Source organism: Stegostoma tigrinum, chromosome 11 (genome assembly GCF_030684315.1).
Source record: "Stegostoma tigrinum isolate sSteTig4 chromosome 11, sSteTig4.hap1, whole genome shotgun sequence".
Taxonomy (NCBI): Eukaryota; Metazoa; Chordata; class Chondrichthyes; order Orectolobiformes; family Stegostomatidae; genus Stegostoma; species Stegostoma tigrinum.
In genome coordinates this window covers 20837935-20862923 of record NC_081364.1, presented here as the reverse complement: position 1 = coordinate 20862923, position 24989 = coordinate 20837935, and the positions used below count along the sequence as shown (strand labels likewise).

General features: G+C 40.4%; 2 protein-coding genes across 3 annotated transcripts in view; one reads left to right on the top strand and one right to left on the bottom strand.

The window, feature by feature from the left end:
* The window catches only part of cenpp (centromere protein P), a 307375-nt gene that overhangs the window by 92316 nt on the left and 190070 nt on the right, over positions 1–24989 (top strand). The window lies entirely within an intron of this gene.
* The window catches only part of omd (osteomodulin), a 35726-nt gene continuing 16528 nt past the window's right edge, over positions 5792–24989 (bottom strand). For both annotated transcript variants that reach the window (XM_048547321.2, XM_048547322.2), the window contains 2 exons: positions 23426–24360; positions 5792–7489 (listed from right to left, as the gene is read on the bottom strand). In XM_048547321.2, coding sequence (XP_048403278.1) covers positions 7236–7489; positions 23426–24360 — 1189 coding nt within the window. In that variant the 3' untranslated portion in view covers positions 5792–7235. The remainder of the gene's footprint in view (positions 7490–23425; positions 24361–24989) is intronic.

Below are 24989 nucleotides of genomic sequence, written 5' to 3'. Positions count from 1 at the left end.
GACTTGAATCAGCATGTATATAGTGCCTTAGTTTGGTTCTCGATTGCCCCAAAGTATCTTATATAGAAGGAGCTGCTTGAAGTGTGGTCATTGCTCTGGAAGAGGACAAGATATAAATATTCCTGGAAAAGGACATTATGATATACCACTTACTAGTAAGTAAAGGAATAAAGCTTGTCAGGGCATAAGAAGATCTACCGTCCTGCCATCTAATTGTAGAATTGTGCTTCAGGATCTTTTAAACCCATCTGAAACACAGGAAAAGGCAGACACGAATGATCCTTCTGAAGAATAGCACTTTGTTTTAGTGCAGTACACAATCAAAACCGGACCACTCAGTACAACCCTTCCTCTCCTGAAAAGTGATGGGAGGGGAAGATCATTAGATGGGTTGGCATCTGGAAGATGTGCATTTCTGAAACCACAGCAATCATGTTCAGGGCAGGAAGGCCCAAACTTGCTTTTTCATACCACTGCCAATTAATGCCCTTAACAGGCCACATACAGCTTCTTTGCCACTGATCTTTGTACCTGGCAGGTGAGAAAAATAGCCTTCTGATTGGTAAAATTAGAGCAGCATGTTTGCCACACTCCAGCAGAGAGGGGCTTCAATCAGCTCCAATCTGAGGGTGTTTGGGGCATAATGCAGGAGAGGGGGTGGCCTTTGGAAGCGATGATTTTATCTCAATCTTTGACCCTCTACTTGCAGGTCCAACCCCTGGATTCCCAATGCTCAAATGGCATCTCTCTGCCCACTTTTTTAGATGTTGTTCAGTCACTAGCAGTTTCAGCCTCAGTTATTCACTGGCTGTCCGTCCCAGATTAGGAACCAAAATTATAATGCTATTGTCATTTGATTAGTAATTCAGCAATCCAGGTATTACTCTGGGGAGCCAAGTTTGAATTCCCATCACACCAGACAATGGAAATCAAATTCAAAAATCTGAAATTAAAAGTTGAATGGTGATCACAAAAACATTATTGTAAAAACCCATCAGTGTTACTAATGTTCTTTTGAGAAGGAAAACTGGTGTCCTTCACAGCTGTGGCTAACATGTGACTCCAGACCCACAGCAATGTGGCTGACTCTGAATCTGAATTGATCTTTAAAATGATCTATCCGGTCCTGCTATTGTAGCAAACTTCTAAAACATCTCATAAGAAGGAACAAAACTGGATGGGCTATCTGACATTGACTTTAGCATCAGAAACGACTGACGAATTCAGCCTTACTGAGGTCTTCCTTACTGAGGGCTAGTGCTAAATTTTGGAGAGCTAAATCACAAACTCGTCGAGTAACAACGTGACATAGTCATTCTCACAGAATCATACCTTACACACACTGTATCAGACAGTGCCATCACCACCCCTGGATACAGGTCGTTCTGCTATAACACATGTTTCATTAACACGAATTGGCTGTAACGTGATTGATAAATAGTGGACGCTGTTTGGACAATGTGAACTTTCTGCTGTAGAGTTAGAGTGATTTTCTGTAGCAATTTCCCTTTAGCATGAGGTCACACAAGAGTGCAATTATTGCATTATAGGAGAATTCCTGTATGTCCAATTGTACTGCAGGACAAATTCAGCAGAGGTAGCAGCTTAGTGTTACTGGGAGGGAGATGTTCTGGGAGTCCTCATGTCAAAAATTGGACAAGGATGCTTCCTGTTGATTACACTTACTACTACCCTCCCTCGAGCTGATGAAACAATGCTCCTCCATGTCAAACACTGAATGTACTGTGGATAGGGGAATCAAAAGTGGCTAGACAGCGCCACCATTGATCAAGCTGGTCTAGTGCTATAGGGCACAGCTGCTCAACATGGTCTGCAGCAGGTGATAACGGAACCAACAAGTTGCAAAAACATCCTCACCAATCTGTCTGTCACAGATACATCAGTTGATGGCTGCATTGGGAGAGGTGATGACAAAACTTTGGAGACGTACGTTTGCCTTCATGATGGAAGATGAAATTCAACCCAGAAAAGCGTCCATTTGGAAGGTCAAATTTGAATGAAGAATACAGGGTTAATGGCAGGATTCTTGGCAATATGGAGCAACAGAAGGATCTTGGGGTCCACGTCCATAGATCCCTCAAAGCTGCTACATAAATTGATAGGGTTGTAAAGAATGCGTTTGGGTGTGTTGGCTTTCATTAGTGGGAGAATTGAATTTAAGGATTGTGAGATTATGCTGCAGCGCTATAAAACTCTGGTTAGACCACACTTGGAATATTGTGTTCAGTTCTGGTCACCTCATTATGGGAAAGATGTGGCAGCTTTAGAGAGGGTGCAGAGGAGGGTTACCAGGTTGCTGCCTGGAATGGAGGGCAGGTCTTATGAGGAAAGATTGAGGGAGCTAGGGCTCTTTTCATTAGAGTGAAGAAGGATGAGAGGTGATTTGATAGAAGAGTACAAGATGATGAGAGGCATAGATTGAGTGGATTGTCAGAGATGTTGTCCCAGGGCAGAAATGACTATTATGAGGGGGCATAATTTTAAGGCGATTAGAGGAAGCAATAGGGGAGATGTCAGCGGTAGGTTCTTCACACAGCGAGTCATGGGTGTGTGGAATGCCCTGCTGGCAATGGTAGTAGAGTCAGATACTTGAGAGACTTTTAAACAACTCTTGGATGGGCACATAGAGGATAGTAAAATGTAGGATAAGCAAGTTAGATTGATCTTAGTAGGATAATAGGTCAGCGTAACATCGTGGGCACAAGGTCCTGTGCTGTGCTGTTCCTTTCTGTGTTCTATGTTCATATTGTCTGCCACCGTGCTAAATAGGAGAGACTTTAAAGAAATCTAGCAGCTTAAAACTGGGTATCCGAGAGGTGCCGGGAGCTGTACTCGAACATAATCTGCCATTTTATGGCCAAGAATATTCCCCGCTGTACTATTAGCATCAAGCCAGAGGATCAACCCCACAGTAGAGTACAGGAGGGGATTCTAGGAACACAACTGGATGTACCTAAAAATGAGGTGTCAAACTGGTGAAGCTACACACAGCACTACTTACATGCAGAACAACATAAGCAACAAGTGGTAGGGAGCGTCAATTGACATATCTCAGCTGTGCAGTCCTGCCCCATCCAGAGGAGAATTTTGGTGGACAATCAAATAATTTGCTGGAGAAGGTGATTTTACAATTACTGTCTTCTTCGGTGATGGGGGTGGCCAGCACATTGGTGCAAAAAGATGAAGCTGAAGAATTTGTCACAAATTTAAGCCAGAAGTGCCAAGTGGATGATCTGTCTCGGCGTCCTCCAGAGCTCTGCAGCATCATATATGCAGGTTTGTGACCAATTCATTTCACCCTGTGATACCAAGAAACTCCTTAAGGGGCTACAAACGTCAATGGGTCCTGACAATATTCCAGAGACATTGCTGGACACTCGTGCTCCAGAACTTGTTGCAGTGCTAGCTAATCTATTCCAGTACAATGGTGACTCGGGCATCTAACCAACAATGAGGAAGATTGACCAGATATGTCAATAAACAGGACAAACAGCCTGGCCACTTAGTGTCTCATCAGAGTACTTTTGATCATTAGTAAAGCGAAGGAAAGGGTCATTTAATAATGCTATCAAGCAGCATTCGCTCAGCAGTGCCATGCTCATTGAAGCTCAGTTGGAGTTCTCATTTTCTGACCTCACTGCAGACTTCATGCAAATATGGACAAAAGAACTGAACTCGAGAGGAGGTTGAAAGTGACTGTCCTTGAGATCACAGCCGTGTTTGTCTGAATTTAACATCAAGAAGCTGTATCAATTTTAGAGTCAGTGGAAATCGAGGAAAACTCTGCACTGGTTGGACTCAAACCTAGCGCAAAGGAAGGAATTATGGTTGTTGGTCAGTCAGTTATTTCAGCTCCCGGATGTGGTGCAGGAGTTTGTCAAGGCAGCGCCCTATGTCCAACCATCTTTAGCTGCTTCACCAACGACCTTCTGTCCATCATAAAGTCAAAAGTAGGGATCTTCACTGATGATTGTAGAATGTTCAGCACCGTTCATGACTCCTTGTATATTGAAGCAACTCACATTCGTATTCTGTAAGACTGGGACAATATCCAGGTTTGGACTGAGAAGTGGTAAATAACATTTGTGCCCAACAGTGTCAGGCGATGACTGTCCCCAGGAGAGAATCGTACCATTTTCTCTTGTCATTGATGGCATTACTTTCACTGAGTCGCTCACTATCATCCTGGGGTCACCATTACTGAGAATCTGAATTTGCACTGTGGCTACAATAGCTGGTCAGAGGCTCGGAATCCTGCAGCGAAGTACTCACCTCTTGAGGACCTGACAAGATTGCATGTTATTCGTCGTCGGCTATGTCCTGCTGCCACCACAACATTTTGCAAAATTGGAAAATCCCAGCCACTCTGCCAACTGTGAGATGAATGTGCTAATTTCCAAGAATACTCAGCAGGCCTATTCAATGAGTACTGGGTATTAAATGTGGAGAAACCACTTCTATTTTGCTATGCACATAACTCAAATAAAGATTTTTGGGATAGATGATAGTCTTTCATTTCTGGTGTCTGAATTCATACCCATGCTGAAAATCTTCTAGCTTGCTGTTTACAAGGAGGTCTGAACTGAGCAGACTTAATCAAATTGTTCATGGACATGTCGTCAAAGCAGAAAACTCCCTTTTTCAGCACTGGCAAACTGACCACGGGATTGCGAAAAAAATGGGAAAATGTGCAGGTTCAGTCAAGACTCCTTTGTTCTGCAGCTGGCACAATGGCACATCATTTGAAGGAGTCAGAGAGTTTTATTCTGCATCTAGCTGTATCATAACTAAGGTTTGCATGCTGGCTGTGGGTACCTGAAATGGCAAGGCATACATTCATTGTGGGGGAGTGCATAAGCCAAATGTGTTGTGTCACATGGGTTTTCTAGTAAACCATTTACTGGCAGTAACCTCCTCTGTTGTAACATGCAGGAATTTAAAGTGAAGTGGAAGAAAGAAGGCTCTCTTGGGCAAAAAACAAAGCATTTCCTTTCCATTGAATCCAAAAGAACAAGATCTGTATTTTGATGGCTGTTGTGCCTCGGAATCTTAATTTTTATCTCAAGATACTGTTCGATTATTCCACCAATTGATTATTAAGGAAAAGTGTGAAGTATGTTTTGACCTAAAACCAGACTCCTGGTGCATTTTCAACCAAATAATTTTGCTCAGTAATGATGACAATTAATCTGTGAAATACTAACATCTCTGCCATAAATGATATTTTATTTAGCAAAACATGAATACTTTAAGTAAGGTAAGATTGACTTTTCCATCTCAGAGAAGACAAGAAACTGCTACTCAATTGATAATATGTGGTAGGTAATATTAGAAGAGTTAAACAAACATTTGTACATAAAAACAGGAATATGTAACTGATACAATTTTACTTTTTGAAGCAAAATAATAACTTCAGCATGGCCTTAATGTTCTGCTACTTAAATACAGCATTTCCAAAAGTAAATTTAATAAAAAGTAACACAAAGTTATTGTGAACAAAAATCTGAGCAGCATTAGTAAGTTACTGATGATTTAGATTGCTTAGTGGAATCTTTCTTTTGAGTTCTCAATCATAACTCTTAAGTATGCCAGTTTGAGGAATAATTTTTCTGAAAATTTATGAAAATGTTGGATAGAAATGTGCAGTGCAGGAAGAATGAATCTAAATACATGTAAGTTCCTTTGTTTCATAAAATATTTCTCGAAGAACTTAACGTTTTATTTTTGATATTTGCTCAGTTTCTTCCACAACAAAATATTACTTTCCATCTCAGAGAAGACAAGAAACTGCTACTCAATTGATAATATGTGGTAGGTAATATTAGAAGAGTTAAACAAACATTTGTACATAAAAACAGGAATATGTAACTGATACAATTTTACTTTTTGAAGCAAAATAATAACTTCAGCATGGCCTTAATGTTCTGCTACTTAAATACAGCATTTCCAAAAGTAAATTTAATAAAAAGTAACACAAAGTTATTGTGAACAAAAATCTGAGCAGCATTAGTAAGTTACTGATGATTTAGATTGCTTAGTGGAATCTTTCTTTTGAGTTCTCAATCATAACTCTTAAGTATGCCAGTTTGAGGAATAATTTTTCTGAAAATTTATGAAAATGTTGGATAGAAATGTGCAGTGCAGGAAGAATGAATCTAAATACATGTAAGTTCCTTTGTTTCATAAAATATTTCTCGAAGAACTTAACGTTTTATTTTTGATATTTGCTCAGTTTCTTCCACAACAAAATATTACTTTAAAATAAAATGATTTTCTTTTTAAGCATGTATATTATATAACATTATTACCGATATATTGATTGCAGCTCAGTCTTTACTGTACAGTCTTAGAGGTGTATGGTACTTGGAATGTTTGCATGCATAAAGGGAATAAAGGCTTGACAATGGCTAGACTAAAGGACAAATGTGGCATATGGAAGCAGAACATACGTTGAAGTAAACGGAGGCTGAAACCAGACTTTTAACAAGCAAATATTGAGCTTGTGTTTTTGCTGGTGACATGCAAATATGGTGTTAAACATTCATTCTCTGCAACTGTATATTCTCCATATTATGCTATGAAGCCAACCCCCTCTCTTTATGTGCAAGAGGATTCCTGTGTTCACCTCAGCCTGAAGTTAGTCTTTTCTCAAACACAAGTGTATATCAATAGTATTTTTGTAATCTAGATGTTATCAACACTTCTCAAATTATAACAAAGTATAAGATATGCAGTTGGCCATGTGTCCATCTTTATGGCTGTCGATAATGAAATGCCCCATCTAAGGGGTTCCTTTTATTGTGGGTCAGTCTATTTCATGGTTACGTTCAAAAGTGTAACCACATTTGTTTTGCGATTAATCTTGTAATGTAGTGAACAATTGTCTTTAAAAGGGTGTCTTTTTCTGTTATTGTCTCAAGTGATAATAAAGCTAATTCATTCAATTCAAAATGATAAAACCAGTTGTTTCCCTTTTGTCCCTGCATAAATGCATTTTTCAAGTTCTTGCTTTAAAAAATAAGTTGAAATTAAAAATAAAGCTGATTTTTGACTTCCAAACTCAGAATTTGGCATCTTTTTGAAGAAAGATTTTGTTTAAGAAATTGACAGTGGAGGCAAGAACAGTATGACATTTGTTTACTTTTGTGATTTGGACCAATTATGCAATGGATAGATGAGATGCACAATTATTTTATGCTATTATTAGTTTGTTACTAGTAATTGATGAGACTTTCTGGTTCTCCATCAGGTGGTGACATTGGTATTCCAAACAGTCCAGGGGCTCCTTGGGTTTCAACAATTGGTGTGGGATTCTGTTCACCAAAATCTAAGTTTCGGAGACGAGGGAAGCAGACATAGATATATGTATTGAAAGGGCGTCTCAGCATATTTTTCTCAAGCCTGATATATGTCAGATGATTCGGGTTTGCGATATCAGTTGTAGGGCACATCATGGTAATATTAAGTGCTGAGAAAGAACAAGCAAATGATTAATAACCCAACAAGAACATGCCCTTTAACAGTAATTGATGAAATATTTCAGGATAAATGTGCTTCAGTTTTAAAATGAAAAGTCAAAAATTGAGAGGCATCTCATTAGTGTAATTTTTAAGAAAGGCAGCAGTGGATAAGCTATTTAATTACTTTAGTGCAGTTAAATTAATCAGATTCTATGCTTCCATGCACAGTACAAATGCAGGTGTATAGCATTTGTTCAATCAGTTGTTGACAGTTCAGACTAAGCAGATCCTAAATTTGATGCTTTTTATGTGGGAAATTAGCTGATGTCTTTGATTGAGGCATTGTAATTTGCCTCAATTTCCCTGGCTTAATTAGTTAACTGGTTTCCGCATCTGTTGCAGTGCCAAAATGTCTTAAGGTATAAATGGTATTCCATGTGATGTGACAAAGAAACAATCCTACCTCAGTTTCCTTAATCTGCCTGTAGCCTTTGACATGGTTGACCCCGCTACTGTAGTTAAGACTGGTGAGACAGTATGCAAAATAAAAACCAAAAGACCTGCAGATGCTGTAAATCGAGAACAAAAACAAAGTTTCTGGAAAAGCTCAGCAGGTCTGGCAGCATCTGTGGAGGAGAAAACAGAGTTAACGTTTTAGGTCCAGTGACACTTCCTCAGTTCTGACGTTAACTCTGTTTTCTCCTCCACAGATGCTGCCAGACCTGCTAAGCTTTTCCAGCAGATCATGGGAACTGCAGATGCTGGAGAATCTGAGATAATAAGGTGTAGAGCTGGGTCTAGGCCCAAAACGTCAGCCTTCCTGCTCCTCTGATGCTGCTTGGCCTGCTGTGTTCATCCAGCTCTACAACTTGTTATCTGAGCTTTTCCAGCAACTTTGTTTTTGTTTTTGTTTTTGTTGTTGTTGTTGTTGTTGAGGCAGTATGCAGCTGGATACATTTTTATACAGTTTATACAGTTATAGCCAGAAAGTAGAACATAGAACAATACAGCGCAGAACAGGCCCTTCGGCCCTCAATGTTGCACTGACCTGTGAACTAATCTAAGCCCCTCCCCTACACTATCCCATCATTATCCATATGCTTATCAAAGGACTGTTTAAATGCCCCTAATGTGGCTGAGTTAACTACATTGGCAGGCAGGGCGTTCCATGCCCTTACCACTCTCTGAGTAAAGAACCTGCCTCTCACATCTATCTTAAATCTATCACTCCTCACTTTGTAGCTATGCCCCCTTGTACAAGCTGGAGTCATCATCCTCGGAAAAAGACTCTCACTGTCCATCCTATCTAACCCTCTGATCATCTTGTATCTCTCTATTAAATCCCCTCTTAGCCTCCTTCTCTCCAATGAGAACAGACCCAAGTCCCTCAACCTTTCTTCATAGGGCCTGTGCTCCAGACCAGACAACATCCTGGTAAATCTCCTCTGCACCTTTTCCAATGCTTCCACATCCTTCCTGTAGTAGGACGTCCAGAACTGCACGCAATATTCCAAATGAGGCCGCACTAGCGTTTTGTACAGTTGCAGCATGAAAAATAACTGGGAATGGTTTTATTTTGTGGCTTCAGAACAGTTTCTTCTGGTGTTTGGCCACCTCATACTAGTCATGTAAATGCTCTTTCTCAGCGCGGTAATGATTAAAACTGAGCATCAGTGACTGGGAAATGCTTTTCCTGTCATTTAATCCTACTAATGCGAAGACCATCTAATTCCATCTCTGGAATATTACCTGATGTCACCTTGACTCAGTTCAACTGCTGCTTCAACCTTTGTGTATGGTTTTTTGACTTCTAGACTTGACAGAAGACGCCATTGACTGATATTCTATGTTTCACCCTTTGTAACCATAAGGCCATTTGAAACTCTGCTACGTCATTATTCACTCGAAGACCTGTTCACCCACTGTCTATACTTTTTGACATACATTTGTTCCCAGTTAAATCTACTGGAATTCTTTGCTGATGTAACTAGTAGTGTTGTTGATGGAGATAAACCAGTTGATGTGATTTATTTGGACTTCCAGAATGCTTTGGTGAAATAAAATTCTAACAGGACCGATGTTGGAAGGGTATTCCCAATGGTAGGGGTAGCCAGAATTGGGGTCACCGGTCTAAGGATATGATGTGAACTACTGAGGACTGAGATGAGGAGAAATTTCTTAACCCAGGCTGGTGAGCCTGTGGAATTCACTGCTATAGAAAGCAATTGAGGCCAAAACATTGCATGATTTCAAGAAGAAGTTGAGTAAAACACTTGAGATTAAAGAGATCAAAAAGTTTAGGAGGATAGCAGGATCAGGTTATTGAGTTGGATGGTCAGCCATGATCATAATGAATGATGGAATGGACCTGAAGGGCCATATGGCCTTCTCTAGCTCCTGTTTTCGATGTTTCTACATAAATAACACCTCAGTTTGAAAACTTACATCGACATTTTCAAATTCATTCATAGCCTCATTGCTGCTATCTTTCTTACCGTCCTGCACTCTCTGGAGATATCTGTGCTTCTCCAGTTTTGGACTGTTGCCCATCCCCAAGTTTGAACATTCACCAATTGTAGAGGCTCTAAGCACTCTAATTTCTGACTGAAAATTTCCATACTTTCCTTCCTAACTTTCCTCCTTTGAGAACTGTTTAAAATCTACCTTTCTGACCAAGCCTTTGATCATCATCAATCATAATATTTCCAATGCGTTTCAATGGCTAACTTTGTTTCTTGATATTGCTGTGAAATATCTTGGACTGTTGTACGGAGTTGAATGCGCAATGAAAATACAAGTTGTTTTTGCTGTTTTTGGCTTAAAGTGAAATCAGTTAGCTAAGAACTTGAAATATATCATTGCTCTTTCATTGTTCCTAGGCCAATATTCTGCAACTCCCTGTCTAACAGTTTGGTTGGAGTGCTTACATCCTATAGTGTGCAGCTGTGTTTCAAGGGCATGAAGAAATGGAAAATATTGATCTGACCAGTAATGTTCACATCACATGGACAAGTATTAAAAAAACAACTTAGCTAACTGCAACTTTTGCTGGAGATGCATTTGTATGACTTGCATTTGGCTTTGATACGTTGTCATGATATAATAATCAACTGGTACTTGCTGTACAAATTTGCGCAGGAATAATAATTTGCTGACTAATGAATAATAGTGAAATCCTGCGCTAATTCTGCAAATTGACTGGAAACTTGGCCCATGCTGTGAGGGCCTTTCCTGCCAGTCTCTGCCAAGAAGGATTAAAAGTGGCTCTGAAGTGGAACTCAGAGCAGAAACAGTGAATAAATAATAGAATTTAAAACTAAACCTAATTTTTACACCTTTGTGAAATCCTTTTAAGAAATTAATTAAATATTGTCAACATCTGTTGGAATTCTTACAGCAAAGAAGAATGCAGTTCAGCCCAATGTGACAGTTTTCCCTTTCCCCTTCAGCTTGCATCTTCCAAATCTTGAAAAGGGCTGTCATGTTCGATCTTATTTCAAACCACCCTAAAGTCCCTGTTCTCTGATTCTCAAACATCCCAAAACGATCAGAAAGGTGCCTCCAACTACAATAGTTCTCTCCACAGTGCAATCGTCTGAGGTATTCTCTCTTGATCTCTAAATAGTCTGTCTGTCTATCTACATGTCTGCTCCAAACTGGTATTCCTCATATAACTGCTAAACCCCGCAACAACCGTACCACCACCACCACCACCACCCCCCCCCCCCCCCCCCCCCCCCCACAACTCTCTATCCATGCTGGATGCTTTGGAGATGACCATACTTTAAGTCTGTCTCCCTTAAATCCCACTTCCTACAGACTAAGGGGGTGGCCATGGGCACCCGCATGGGCCCCAGCTATGCCTGCCTCTTTGTAGGTTACGTGGAACAGTCCCTCTTCCGCACCTACACAGGCCCCAAACCCCACCTCTTCCTCCGTTACATTGATGACTGTATCGGCGCCACCTCTTGCTCCCCAGAGGAGCTCGAACAGTTCATCCACTTCACCAACACCTTCCACCCCAACCTTCAGTTCACCTGGGCCATCTCCAGCACATCCCTCACCTTCTTGGATCTCTCAGTCTCCATCTCAGGCAACCAGCTTGTAACTGATGTCCATTTCAAGCCCACCGACTCCCACAGCCACCTAGAATACACCTCCTCCCACCCACCCTCCTGCAAAAATTCCATCCCCTATTCCCAATTCCTCCGCCGCATCTGCTCCCACGATGAGGCATTCCACTCCCGCACATCCCAGATGTCCAAGTTCTTTAAGGACCGCAAATTTCCCCCCCACAGTGGTCGACAACGCCCTGGACCGCGTCTCCCGCATTTCCCGCAACACATCCCTCACACCCCGCCCCCGCCACAACCGCCCAAAGAGGATCCCCCTCGTTCTCACACACCACCCCACCAACCTCCGGATACAATGCATCATCCTCCGACAGTTCTGCCATCTACAATCCGACCCCACCACCCAAGACATTTTTCCATCCCCACCCCTGTCTGCTTTCCGGAGAGACCACTCTCTCTGTGACTCCCTTGTTCGCTCCACACTGCCCTCCAACCCCACCACACCCGGCACCTTCCCCTGCAACCGCAGGAAATGCTACACTTGCCCCCACACCTCCTCCCTCATCCCTATCCCAGGCCCCAAGACGACTTTCCACATTAAGCAGAGGTTCACCTGCACATCTGCCAATGTGGTATACTGCATCCACTGTACCCGGTGTGGCTTCCTCTCCATTGGGGAAACCAAGCGGAGGCTTGGGGACCGCTTTGCAGAACACCTCCGCTCGGTTCGCAATAAACAACTGCACCTCCCAGTCGCAAACCATTTCCGCTCCCCCTCCCATTCTTCAGATGACATGTCCATCATGGGCCTCCTGCAGTGCCACAATGATGCCACCCGAAGGTTGCAGGAACAGCAACTCATATTCCGCTCGGGAACCCTGCAGCCAATGGTATCAATGTGGACTTCACCAGCTTCAAAATCTCCCCTTCCCTCCACCGCATCCCAAAACCAGCCCAGTTCGTCCCCTCCCCCCACTGCACCACACAACCAGCCCAGCTCTTCCCCTCCACCCACTGCATCCCAAAACCAGTCCAACCTGTCTCTGCCTCCCTAACCTGTTCTTCCTCTCACCCATCCCTTCCTCCCACCCCAAGCCGCACCTCCATCTCCTACCTACTAACCTCATCCCATGTCCTTGACCTGTCCGTCTTCCCTGCACTGACCTATCCCCCCCTACCTCCCCACCTATACTCTCCTCTCCACCTATCCTCTTTTCTCTCCATCTTCGGTCCGCCTCCCCCTCTCTCCCTATTTATTCCAGAACCCTCACCCCATCCCCCTCTCTGATGAAGGGTCTAGGCCCGAAACGTCAGCTTTTGTGCTCCTGAGATGCTGCTGGGCCTGGTGTGTTCACCCAGCCTCACATTTTATTATCTCCCTTAAATTTCATTCACTTTTGAAGGGGAACAGTTTTCTTTATTTCCCCTATTTAGACCACTCATAATTTTCAACACCTGTATCAAATCTCCTGTCTGCCTATTAACTAAGAAGTATCTCGCTTCCCCGTCTATCCACATGGCTAAAGTCCTTCCCTGGAACCTTTCTCATAAATCTTTCCGCACCCTCATTGAAGCCTTTGCATTCTTCCTCGAATGTAGTGCCCAAAATTAAATGCAGTCTGTAAGTTGAGACCAGTGGTTTCTAAAGATTGAAAGCCCAGAGTTGAATATGTTTCTTTAACTAGTTTATTAACCGTCTCAGCTGCCACCAGGTCTTTCTCTTATGAGCTTTATAATTGCAGCCTTTATTTTGTGTTACCTTGCACTGTTTACCCTACAGAAGTGGATCACTTTACACTCCTCTGCATTAAACCTTATCTGTCATGTCTAGCACCTCTGTCTTCTTGAAATCTATTGCTGCTCACTACACTTCCACATTTTGAAGTTTTACCCTATACACTTAAGTCTAAGTCATCAATATATATCAAGAGAAGCCGGTGTCCCTTAGTGGTGATCTCAAAGCATACCGCTCTGTACCTTTCTGCAGTCTGATAAATGATCTTTCACTACTAATTTGTTCTCTGTCACTTAAACAATTTTGTATCCATGCTGCCACTCTCTTTTCAAGAGTCTTCAATATTGCAGGCAATCTAGTGAGAAATGCTAAACACATGCCAGTAATCTCCACAATTTTACACCCCCACAGTATCCTTTGATTAAAATCAAATGATCTTGGTGACTTTTCAACTTTAAGTGCTGCCAGCTTTTCTAATAAACCCCCATCATTTTTAGCCTATATACTCATTCAACTGACCCTTTGTTCACTCAGACTTGGCAGCATTGTTTTTGATGATAAAGATGGCAAAGCATTCTTTTTGAGCTTCTGCTTCCGTAAGTATCCTCTTTGGCCATGATTCCATTTTATATATTCACCCTGTTGAGTTCTTGACTTGTTCTGTGACATTGCCCATGAAAGGCATCTGGTTGCTGCTTTTAGGGTTTGGAAATATTTTCAACTCATGCATTGGCTTTTATTTCAACAAACATTTTGCAGTCCTTTGCACTACTGGCAATGTCAGATTCTTCAGAAACCAACAGACTCTATGGCAGTTTTCTCTCTATCCTTCAGACAGCATATTCCAAATCATACAAACATATTGTAGTTTTGGTTGTTTTTCAAACCACAGTGAAGTCCCCATTTTCTGGTGCCCAAGCATCCAGAATTCTCGTGCAACTGGCATTTAGAAAGGCATCTCCCAACTGCTTGCAGTAGTTCTCCTGCAATGCAATATTCTGAGATATTCCCTCTAAACTCTGCCTGTCTATCTGAGTGTCTTCTCCAAGCTAGCATTTCTCATGCAACCAGCAGATTTATAGTTTAGGTATTACTTCGCTGCTGTAGAAGATTTTTGGATTTTCTTTTATCTTAATTGTCCTTTCTCATGGCCCTTGCCCCTCATGTTTTATTTTCAACTCCATGCCAAATTTTATAAATTCACCCATACCATCTTTATCCTTTTTCCCATCATTCAGAACTATCAAATACTCTTGGGAATATACAGGACTAAGCCATGGTCATTTTACAATTATTGCTCTGTGATGGTTATCAGATACTAATTTACCTCTATTTGTGTCAGTAATTAGAACATAGAACATTACAGCACAGTACAGGCCCTTCGGCCTTCGATGTTGTGCTGACCTGTCATACCGATCTCAAGCCCATCTAACCTACACAATTCCATGTACGTCCAAATGCTTATCCAATGACGACGTAAATGTGCCTAAAGTTGGCGAATCTACTACCATTGCAGGCAAAGCGTTCCATTCCCTTACTACTCTCTGAGTAAAGAAATTCATCCATCTTCTTATAAATTCTGTGTGAATTCAGATAAAGAGCCTTTAATTCCAAATATTCACACTTTCCCTGATCTGCTCTATATGCCAGTATGTTCTGATAGCTTGCTAACTGTTGGTATGTGATTTTACTCAGAAAAGCATCAGGTTGCTGCTTTTAGAATTTGGAAATATTTTCAGTTCATGTATTGGCTTTAATATCAAGAAGCATTTTGCTGTCCTTTTGCACCATTGGCAATGTCAAATTCATTTCTTCAGAAACCAGCAAATTTGTTTTCTTCGTTCAACTTGCACACCATAGTGAAAATAAAAGCCAGCAAATATCACTGTTTGAATTTTGAATATAGCAGGTTTAATATATTAATGTATATTAATTATGGATTTTCAAAAAATCTTTTGTCTGATGTAGGAATGCTAGCAAGGCCACCATTTGTTGTCCATCCCTATTTAACCTGGAGCTAAGTGACTTGTTAGGGCATTTAAGAATTTGCCGTATAACTGTGGGTCTGGTTTCACATCTGGCCGGGCCAGGTAAGCATGTTAGATTTTCTTTGCAAAAGGATGTTAATGAACTAGATAGGTTTTACAACAGTCAATGATCATAATCATGATTGCCACAGCTGAGATTAGCTTTAAGTTCCATATATATTCCTTGAATTTAAATTTTGGCAGCTACCATGGTGAGGTTTGAACCCATGTCCCAAGAGCACGAGTCTGTGCTTCTGATCATGACACACTGGTACAAGGTATCATTCAAGTGAGATTGGAGCAGTACGCGTGTAGAGTATTTGAAGTTAGTATCGTTGAAAATGTCATATACGGTTCTCTGCAGCTGAGAGCATGAGTCCTGAAGGTTGTGTTGCCTTTCTGTTTCCAAGGTTAAGGTCGTCACTTTAGGACGACAAAGAAATTCGGAATTGGAAGGGAAAATTTCAATTTTCATGGCGCAGGCAAGTACCAATAGCTTAAGTAGAACTAAGAAAGAGGTTGGTGGAAATAGTATGAGCAATTTGGGACTAAATTAAAAGGTAGCAACACAAAAATAGCAATCTCTGAATTACTACCTTAGCCATGAGCAAATTGACCTAGATTAGGTAGTATCACAGAGTTGAATTAGGATTTTGATTCTTGTGATGCTGGCACTGTTGCTAGAGAAAGAGGAAGTTGTACCATTTGGGCTGACTTCACCTGAAATCTGACCAGTGTGCTGTGGATTTATTTATCTTGGTCTGTAGAGACAATCTTAGGTAAAAAGTCAGGGCCAGAGTTCAGGTAAAGGGATATTTGGAAATGTAAAAGAGAAAAGCAATAGTACAAGGTAATGATGTGGATAGGGATAGTTAGAATGTGACAAAAAGGCACAGTACATACCAGCATATAGGGCAGATCAGGGAAAGTGGGAAAACACAGAGGGAAAGGCTTTTTATCTGAATTCACACAGGATAAGGTAAATTGGTATATTATGATAACCATCAGAGAACGATGGTTGTAAAATGACCATGGCTTATTCCTGTATATTCTAAGAGTATTTGACATTTTTGAAGGCTGGGAAAAATGGATACTGATGGTATGGTTTATTAATAAATGTTGAGATTGGTACAGTAATTAGAAGTGATCTTGGTCCAGAAGATTAAAATGTTCAGTTAGTTTAGATAGAGATGTGAAATTGCAAAGGAAAGAAGTCGCTGGTGGCAAATGTTCCCAGGCCCCTTGACAGTAGCTGCACAATAGAACAGACCCCAGATCAAAAAAATAATGGGGCTTATGAGAAAATTACTTCAATATTATTGGGAGACTAGTGTTCATTTAGAGTGCACAAATCAAATTGCGCAAAAATAGTTTGAAGGATGACTTTTGAGTGTATTTGAAACAGTGTCTCAGAATAAAATATAACACCAACAAGGAAGAGACTGTTTTAAACCGGTATTACGTTATGGCACAGGCTTAATAAATGACACTGGAATAAAATATACTCTAGATAGAGATCATAACATGGTAATTTTCACATTCAGTTTGAAGGTGAGAATCTTTAATTTGAAAGGCAGTCACAAGAAAATGAAGACAGAGTTGTCTAATGTGAAATTTGGTTAAAAGATAAGACTGATGAGAAGCAGAGGCAGGCATTATAAGATATTTCATAACTCTTAATGAAGATAAAATCTATTGTGAAAGAAAGATATGATACGCAAGACAAACTAAGCTGAAGAGTGGTGTAAAATTGAAAGAAAGGAAGTACCATGCTGCAAACATTAGTGCTAAGTCAAAAGATGACTTAACAAAAGTAACAAAGTGGGAGAAGTTGTGTTGTGAGAGAAAACTAGCAGGAAATACAAGATAACCAATGAAAACTTCTAAACAAATGTGAGGAAAAAGACTAGCAACAGTGACCATTGGACTTGTTAAAGAATGAAATTTAACTAATTTCGGGAAAATGTTGACAAGGATGTTATGTTGGTCTTCAAAATAGAAGACATGAAAAGCATTCTGAGGATTGTAGAAAAGCTGAGAGCAAAAGCGAGAAAGGAACTTAAAACAATCTTGATCTCCAGTGAAAAATTTCCAAGAAATGAGACTAAAAGCTGACAGGTTCCCTGGACCTAATAGCCTGCATCCTAGGGTCTCTAAGGAATTGGCTGCAGAGATGGTGGGTGGATAGAATCTTTCAAAAGCAGATAGGTTCTGGAAAAGTCCCGGCAGATAAGGAGATCACAGGTGTGACATCACTATTCAAGAATAGTTGGAGTCACAAATCAGGAAACTATAAGATTGTAATTCAGAAAATTCATTATTAAGTACAGTAACAATGGGGCATTTAGAAAATCAATGCAAACAGACAGAGTTGGCACAGTTTTTTGAATTGGAAATCATGATTTACAATTTTATTGCTTTTGTTTAAAGTTTGATAAAAAGAAGTCATTAGATGTTGTGTCGTTGGATTTGTAAGAGACATTTAATGTGGTGTTACACAAAGAAAGATTCATGTTCTTGGGGCTGATAGATTAATGTGGATTGGGGATTGGCTAATTAGCTGGGAACTGAGTCAGGAAAATTTTAAGGTTGCCAGTCAGTAAATAGTGGAATGCCACATTGAGTACTGTAGTCTTTCAACTACTTACGATTTATCATTAATGACTTGTGATAGCTCATGGAGGTCTGCTGCTTTGCTTCACCATGCCCCCGCCCCGACCCTGGCCTGATAAGAGTGGTACCTCTCGAGTTATATTCCCACTTGTCTCTGAATATACAAGTATGCTATGGTCATTCTTTATTACTATTTTGTGGTAGTTGGTTAACTCAGTTGGCTCGAGTTTGTTGCAGAATGGTGCTGTTCTTCAAGCTTGCAAAGTGCGGCCCCTCAAGCTACGTATAACCAATTGTCTCTCTTTAATGCAGGGAAATGCATATGGCTCGTAGACTCTGTAGCTAAGTACCTAACTATTTGGATGAAAGATCTGACTGTATCGTCACATTTTTTATTTCTTTAAGCATGTTCCACATGTTAGCTTTCCTGTCCCTAATTGTTTCAGAGAAAATGGTGGTGAGCAGCCTTCTTTTACTGCTATACTGCTTTAGAAGTAGGGGTTCAACACAATGCTTTTAGGAAAGGAGTTTCAGGATTTCTACGCAATGACAACAAAGAAATGGCAATGTAGTTCCATGTCAGGATGGCATGTGGCTTGGAGGTGAACTTGCAGGTTGTGGAGTTCCCTTGCACCAGCTGCCCGTACCCTTCTAAACGGTAAAGATTATGGGTTTAGATGATGATGTTGGAAGAGCCTTTGTGATTTACTGTCGATTTGCTGATAATACAAATGTACTGATTGTACAAATATAGATATGAAAGGAAAATGTAAAGGTGATTCAAAAAGTTTGCAGAATGATGTACACAGGCAAAATGCAAGGACAGAATTGGGCTGGTGGAGTGAAATGTGGGAAAATGTGCAGTTGTCTGCTTTGTCATGAAGTAAAGAAAAACAGAATATTTAAATTTAAATAAGTGGAGAGATACTGTAAAATGCTAGATTGCAGACAGTCCTGGCTGACCTTGTCTATAAATCATAAATTGTTGGTATGGAGATACAGCAAGTATTTGGAAAGGGAAATCAAATGTTGGCCTTTATTGTACGATGAATGCACTGTTAAAGTACAGAAGTCTTGTTGCACCAGTACTGGGAAATTGCACCACTGGGTATTTGTGAAATTGCACTTGGAGTATTTCAGTACTGTTTAGGCCCTCTTTGTTAATAAGGGACATATTTGTATTAGAAGCATTTTGTAAGGATTAATAAGCCTTGCTGCTGAGATGAGGCATTTGCTTTATAAGGAAAGGTTGGGCAAGGTGGGTCTAAGCACGTGGCATGTAGAAGAACGAGAAATTATCTAACTCAAATACGTAAGATTCTGAGGAAATTTGACAGGTGTAAGTCTGGATATTTTTCCTCATGGGAAAATCTAGAGCTGGGGCAAAAATTTAAAATAAAGGATCTTTCATTCAGAGTGTTGTTTAGAAGAAATTTGCCTCTTCAGAGGGTCAATAGTGTTTAAAATCATCTTTTCCAGACAGCAATGGAGACCAGATCATTGACTGTATTTAAAGTCAAAGCTAGACCAATTTTTGATTGACAAAAAGGAGTCAATTGAAATTGTTGTGGAAAAACGTAAGAACAACAAGGTTGTCATGGTAGGTAATTTTAACTTTCCCTGTATTGACTGTGACTGACTTAGTGCCAGGGGCTTGGATAGAGGGAAATTTGATATGTTTGTCAAGAACAGTTTTTTTGAAACAATAGATAACTAGTCCAACATGGAAGGAGTCATACTAAACCTGGGATGGGGAAACAAGCCTGGCCAGGTGATTAAAGTTTCAGTGGGGTGAACATCATTGACCATGATTCTATAAGTTTTAAGTTATTTATGGATCAGGACAAGAGTAGTCTCTGGGTGAAAGTATTAAATAGATAGAAGGCTAACCATGAAAATATTAGGCATGAACTGGGGAATGTAGCTTGGGGGATGCTGTTAGAGAGTAAATACACATTTGGTGTGTGGGAATCTGTTAAAAGCCAGTTGATTAGAGTTCAGCACCAGCATTTCCTGTGAAAATGAAGGATAAGAATGGCAAGATTCAGGAACTTTGGGTGACAAGAGAAATTGAGAGCTTAGTCAGGAAGAAAAGAAAACACATATGTAAGGATAAGAAAACTGAAGACAGACAGAGCTCTCAAATAATACAAAGAAAGCAGAAAAGAACTCAAACAAGGAGTTAGGAGGGCTAAAATAGAATGTGAAATGTCTGGCAAATATGATCAAGGAAAATCTCAAGGTGTTTTATACGTGTATAAGGAGGAAGTGGGTAGTTAGGGGAAGTGTAGGTCCATTTAAGAACAAAGTAGAGAATTATATTTTGAGCCAGAGAAAGTGCATGCAATCCTTCATGAATACTTTGCATCGGTATTCATAAGGGAGAAGGACGTGGTGAATGGTGAGCCCTGGGAGAGTATGCTGATATTCTAGGACATGTCCTTATTAAAAAAAAAGGTTGTGTTAGGTGTTTTGAAAGCATTAAGGTCGACAAGTCCCTAGGACCTGTTAGGACTATTCCAGAATGCTGAGGGAGTCAGATGAGTAATTGTTGGGACCTTGTACAAAAACTATCTTTCTTCTTTAGACAGAGGACTGGAGAATAGCCAACGTTAGCTGTTTATTTAAAAAGGTCAGCGGGGATAATCTGGGAAATTACAGGCTGGTGAACCTTATGTCAGTGGTAGAGAAATTATGGAGAAGATTCTTAGGCTTAGGATTTACTCACATTTGGAATAGTATAGGTTTATTAGCAATAAGCAGCATTGCTTTGAGTGGAGAAGGTTGTATCCCACAAATTTGATAGAGGAAATGACAAAGTTGATTGATGAGGGCAGGGCCATGGATCTTAACTGTACGGACTTCAGCTAAGCCTTTGACATGGCATCATGGTAGGCTGATACAAAAAGTGAAGTCACATAGGATCTGTGGTGAGCTGGTAAGATGGACACAATCTGGCTTAGTCAAAGAAGACAGAGAGTAGCGGTCGAAGGGTGCTTTTCAGATTGGAGATCTGTGACCAGTGGCATTCGGCAGAGGTCACTCCTGGGACCCCAATCGTTGGCAATGTATATAAATGATTTCAAGGTGAATTTAGATGATTTGATCAAAAAGTTTTCAGATGACACAAATATTGGGGGAAGCTGCAGATAGTGAGGTAGATTGCCAGCAGATATAGCATGATATAGATAGGCCAGAGATGTTGGTGGAGAAATAGCAGCAGATTGCGTTCAATCCAGAAAAATGCAAGGTGATGCATTTTGGAAGATCTAATGCAAGAAGGAATTATACAGTAAATGGCGTTACCTTTAATACCATCAATGTACAGAGATATCTAGCCATACAGCTCCATGGTTCCCTGAAGGTGGCAACATGATTGATAAAGTGGTCAAGAAAACATATGGCATGCTTGCCTTCATTGTTCAGGGCATACACTAAAAAAATTTGGCAAGTCACATTGCAACAGTTTAGAATTATAGTTAGGCTACATTTGGGATATTGTGTACAGTTCTGGTTGTCACACTATCAGAAGAATGTGGACGGTTTGGGTAGGGCATGGAAATGGTTTACAAGGACGTTGCCTGGCTCAGAGGGTATTAGCTATGAGGGAGATTGGACAAACTTAATTTGTTTTCACTTGAATGTTGAAAGATGAATGACGACCTGATTGAAGTTATAAAATTATGAGAGGTCTAAATAGAATGCATAGTCAGAATCTTTTCACTAGGGTAGAGAAGTCAATTAAATGGGGTCATAGGTTTAAGGTAAAGGGCAGTAAAGTTAAGGGAGTTGAAAGTGCTGTCACAGGTAGACAGGGTGGTGAAGAAGGCGCTTGATACACTTGCCTTCATCAATCAGGGCATTGATTATCGGAGTTGGGATGTCATATTCTGTCTGTATAAAACATTAGTGAGGCCACATTTGGAATAGTGCATACAATTTTGGTCGCCTAGCGAGAGGAAGGACATTATTAAGCTGGAAAGGGTGCAAAAAAGATTTACAAAGATGCTATCAGGACTGGAGAGTTTGAGTTATAAGCAGAGGCTGGATAGGCTTAGACTTGTTTCCTTGGAGCGTAGGAGGCTGAGGAGTCACGTTATAGAAGTTATAAAATCATGACAGGTGTAGATAAGGTACCTTGAGAGGTCTTTTCCCCAGGGTAGAGGAGTCCAAAACTAGAGGGCATTGGTTTAAGGTGAGAAGGGAAAGAATTAAAAGGACCCTGAGGGACAACTTTTTCACACAGAGGGTGGTGCGAGAATGGAATGAGCTACCAGAGGAAGTGGTAGAGGTGAGTACAATTGCAACATTTTAAAAGACATTTGGGTAGATACATAGATGGGGAAAGGTTAAGTAGATATGGGCCAAATACAGGTAAATGGAAGTAGTTCAGTTTAGAATACCTGGTCAGGATGGATGAGTTGGGCTGAAGGATCTGTTTCTATGCAGTGTGACTCAATGACTTTCTGTGAGAGGAACACTTTTTACACCATGGCTGGTAAATACCTGGAATGCGCAGCCACAGGAGGTGTGGATGTGGATACCATAGCAACGATAAGAAGGGCATCTTGACCGATATGTGAATAGCCAGGGAATAGAGGGATATAGACAGTGTCGCAGCAAAACGTTTTTACTTAAGAAAGGCATCATGTGTTGGCCTAGCCTTGGTGGACTGAAGGGCCTGTTCATGTGCTGTACTGTGTTTTGTTTCTTTTTGTTCTTTGAGTCAAGTGTTATGGGCTACAGACAGGGCAAAAGATTTAAAACCAGTCAGATCAGCCAAGATTTTGTTTAAAAGCAGAGCAGGTTTGCGATGCCAAATGGCCTACACAGTTCCGAATTAAGATTTTACTGCCACACAGACGTTCTGGCCACAATATTTATGACACGTCAGGGAGGAAGTGGGCTAGCACTGTTCAAGTGTCCTTGCAATATTGAGATGCTGCTAATTGAAAGGCTGGTTTGCTGTCGAGCAAGCGAATTATCCACTGGTAAAATGTCATAGTTGTGGACAATCCCCATCACTTCAGAAAGTTTGATTGGGGTGAGGAGAGCGTTGGGATGCACTCAGCGCATAGCAGCAAGAAGGGTAACATCATTGGATTAGGGTTTGGTACAGTAGTAGTTGCTGGTTTGGAGGAGCAGAGCACAGCAAAGAACACAGGGCAGAAGTGGGCTGATTCAGCATTGCAGGGGAACAGCTTGCAGTCTGACACTGAGATTTTGTAGCTGAATCAAAGGATAGTGAAATTATTGCATAGCAAGACACATTTAACTTTCTCTTTGTATAAAGTGGCTGTGAACGAATGCACAGAACTGAAAATCAAGACCGAATCCCATGTACTTTCTTTGACTTCAAACTACTGCCATAGCAATTTAAGTATAATACCTTAATCACTACATTATCAAGTAACTTAGTAAGAACAAATCTTGCTTATTTTTAAAAGTTAATTATGACTTTGAATTACTGAAAATGTAACGTAACATTTCTCATACTTGTAAAGTGGTTATTGTTGAGGTACAGATGCTCTAGTTGCCTTGAAACGTAGAAGGTTTCAGACAGTTGGTTGTGCCCTACATTCAGTTCCAATAAATTCGAGAGATTGAACACACTGTATGGTACTTGTTTCAGCTTATTGTATGTCATCCTTAATGAGATGAGGTTTGGAGTTTTTCTGAAGTAATTTTCTGGAATAGATGATATAGAGTTATTTTCAACTGAAAGTTGCAGCAGAGAAGTTGGAAGATCTCCAGGCATGGATTTAAGCTTGTTGCTGTGCAAGTTTAACTGTAAGAGGCTCTTCATTTTTCCGAGGTAATTTCCCTTAACAGCGCCATCAGGAAGTTTGTTATTGCTCAGATCCAGAATTGTTACATTAGTTAATGTACGAAAATTGTCAGCAGGCAGTTTACTAATCTGGTTGAAACCCAAAGTAAGTCTTTGAAGAGTTTTAGGTAGTGGAACTGGAACTTCTTCAAGTTTGTTGTGATCCAAGTTAAGGCCAATCAGATTTTGGAGCTTTCCAAACACACCTTTGGGTATCTTAGAAGATTTCAATTTATTGTGACTAAGATTAATTTCTTGAAGCAATGTTGCATTGATGAAGGCGTTTTCTGGCACACTTTCAATTTCGTTGACCTGAAGATACAGATACCGCACATGTGCTGGGACATCGGGCACATATTTGAGTTTTCGATTGTCACAGTACATAGCCAAAGGAAATGATGGTGTGCAACGGCATTCTTGAGCACACTGTCTGGGAAAGAATCTATATAGATCAGACTCTAAGGGTGTACGAATACGTCGTTGTCGTGGAGGTGTAGCAAATGGATCATCATAGTTATCTTGACAATGAATGTTTACACTGAAGAAAAGTATTAACATTGGCAGCCCTGTGATGAAGGTCATTCTTGTGGTGATGGTTTTGTCTCTGATGAATTTAAAATGAATGTAAGAAAAAAAAACTGTGAATCACACAAGAACATTCAGTTGCTATAACAAAATGAGCAGTAGCAATTATGTACCCATTAAGTGAAATAATAGTGAAATTAATTTTAGAACAATTTTGAGGAACCTCCTTTGAAGATGTTTTATGACACATGATGTAATGTCTCTCACATGTCAAACACAAAACACACTGCTTTTACACAGAAAAGGGTAAATATTTAATATTTCAACAGGATTACTCAAAACTAAAGGCTGAATAGTCTCCCCCTTATGATGCTAAAACCCCGAAGTTTGCCTGTTGATGATTGTATTCAATTGTTTTCTTTATATTTTTCAGTCACTGGTTGGCCTTGCCCTGATTAGATTAATTCAGTAAAGCTGTCTCAATCACAGGCCACTGTCTCAAAACTTTGTTCCATTCTCAATTTCAGACAATGTCAAACGTTGCCTCTATTATTTGGGAGCTTCCTACTCAGCCTTCTCTGAGTGATCAATTACCAAACTGTCACAGAAGACAATTTGGAGTCTGGATTTGACCAAAGAAAAGGAAAATGATAATGACATGCTAGTTTAACTGGCCAAGTAATTCATAATCACACAACATTCCATTAA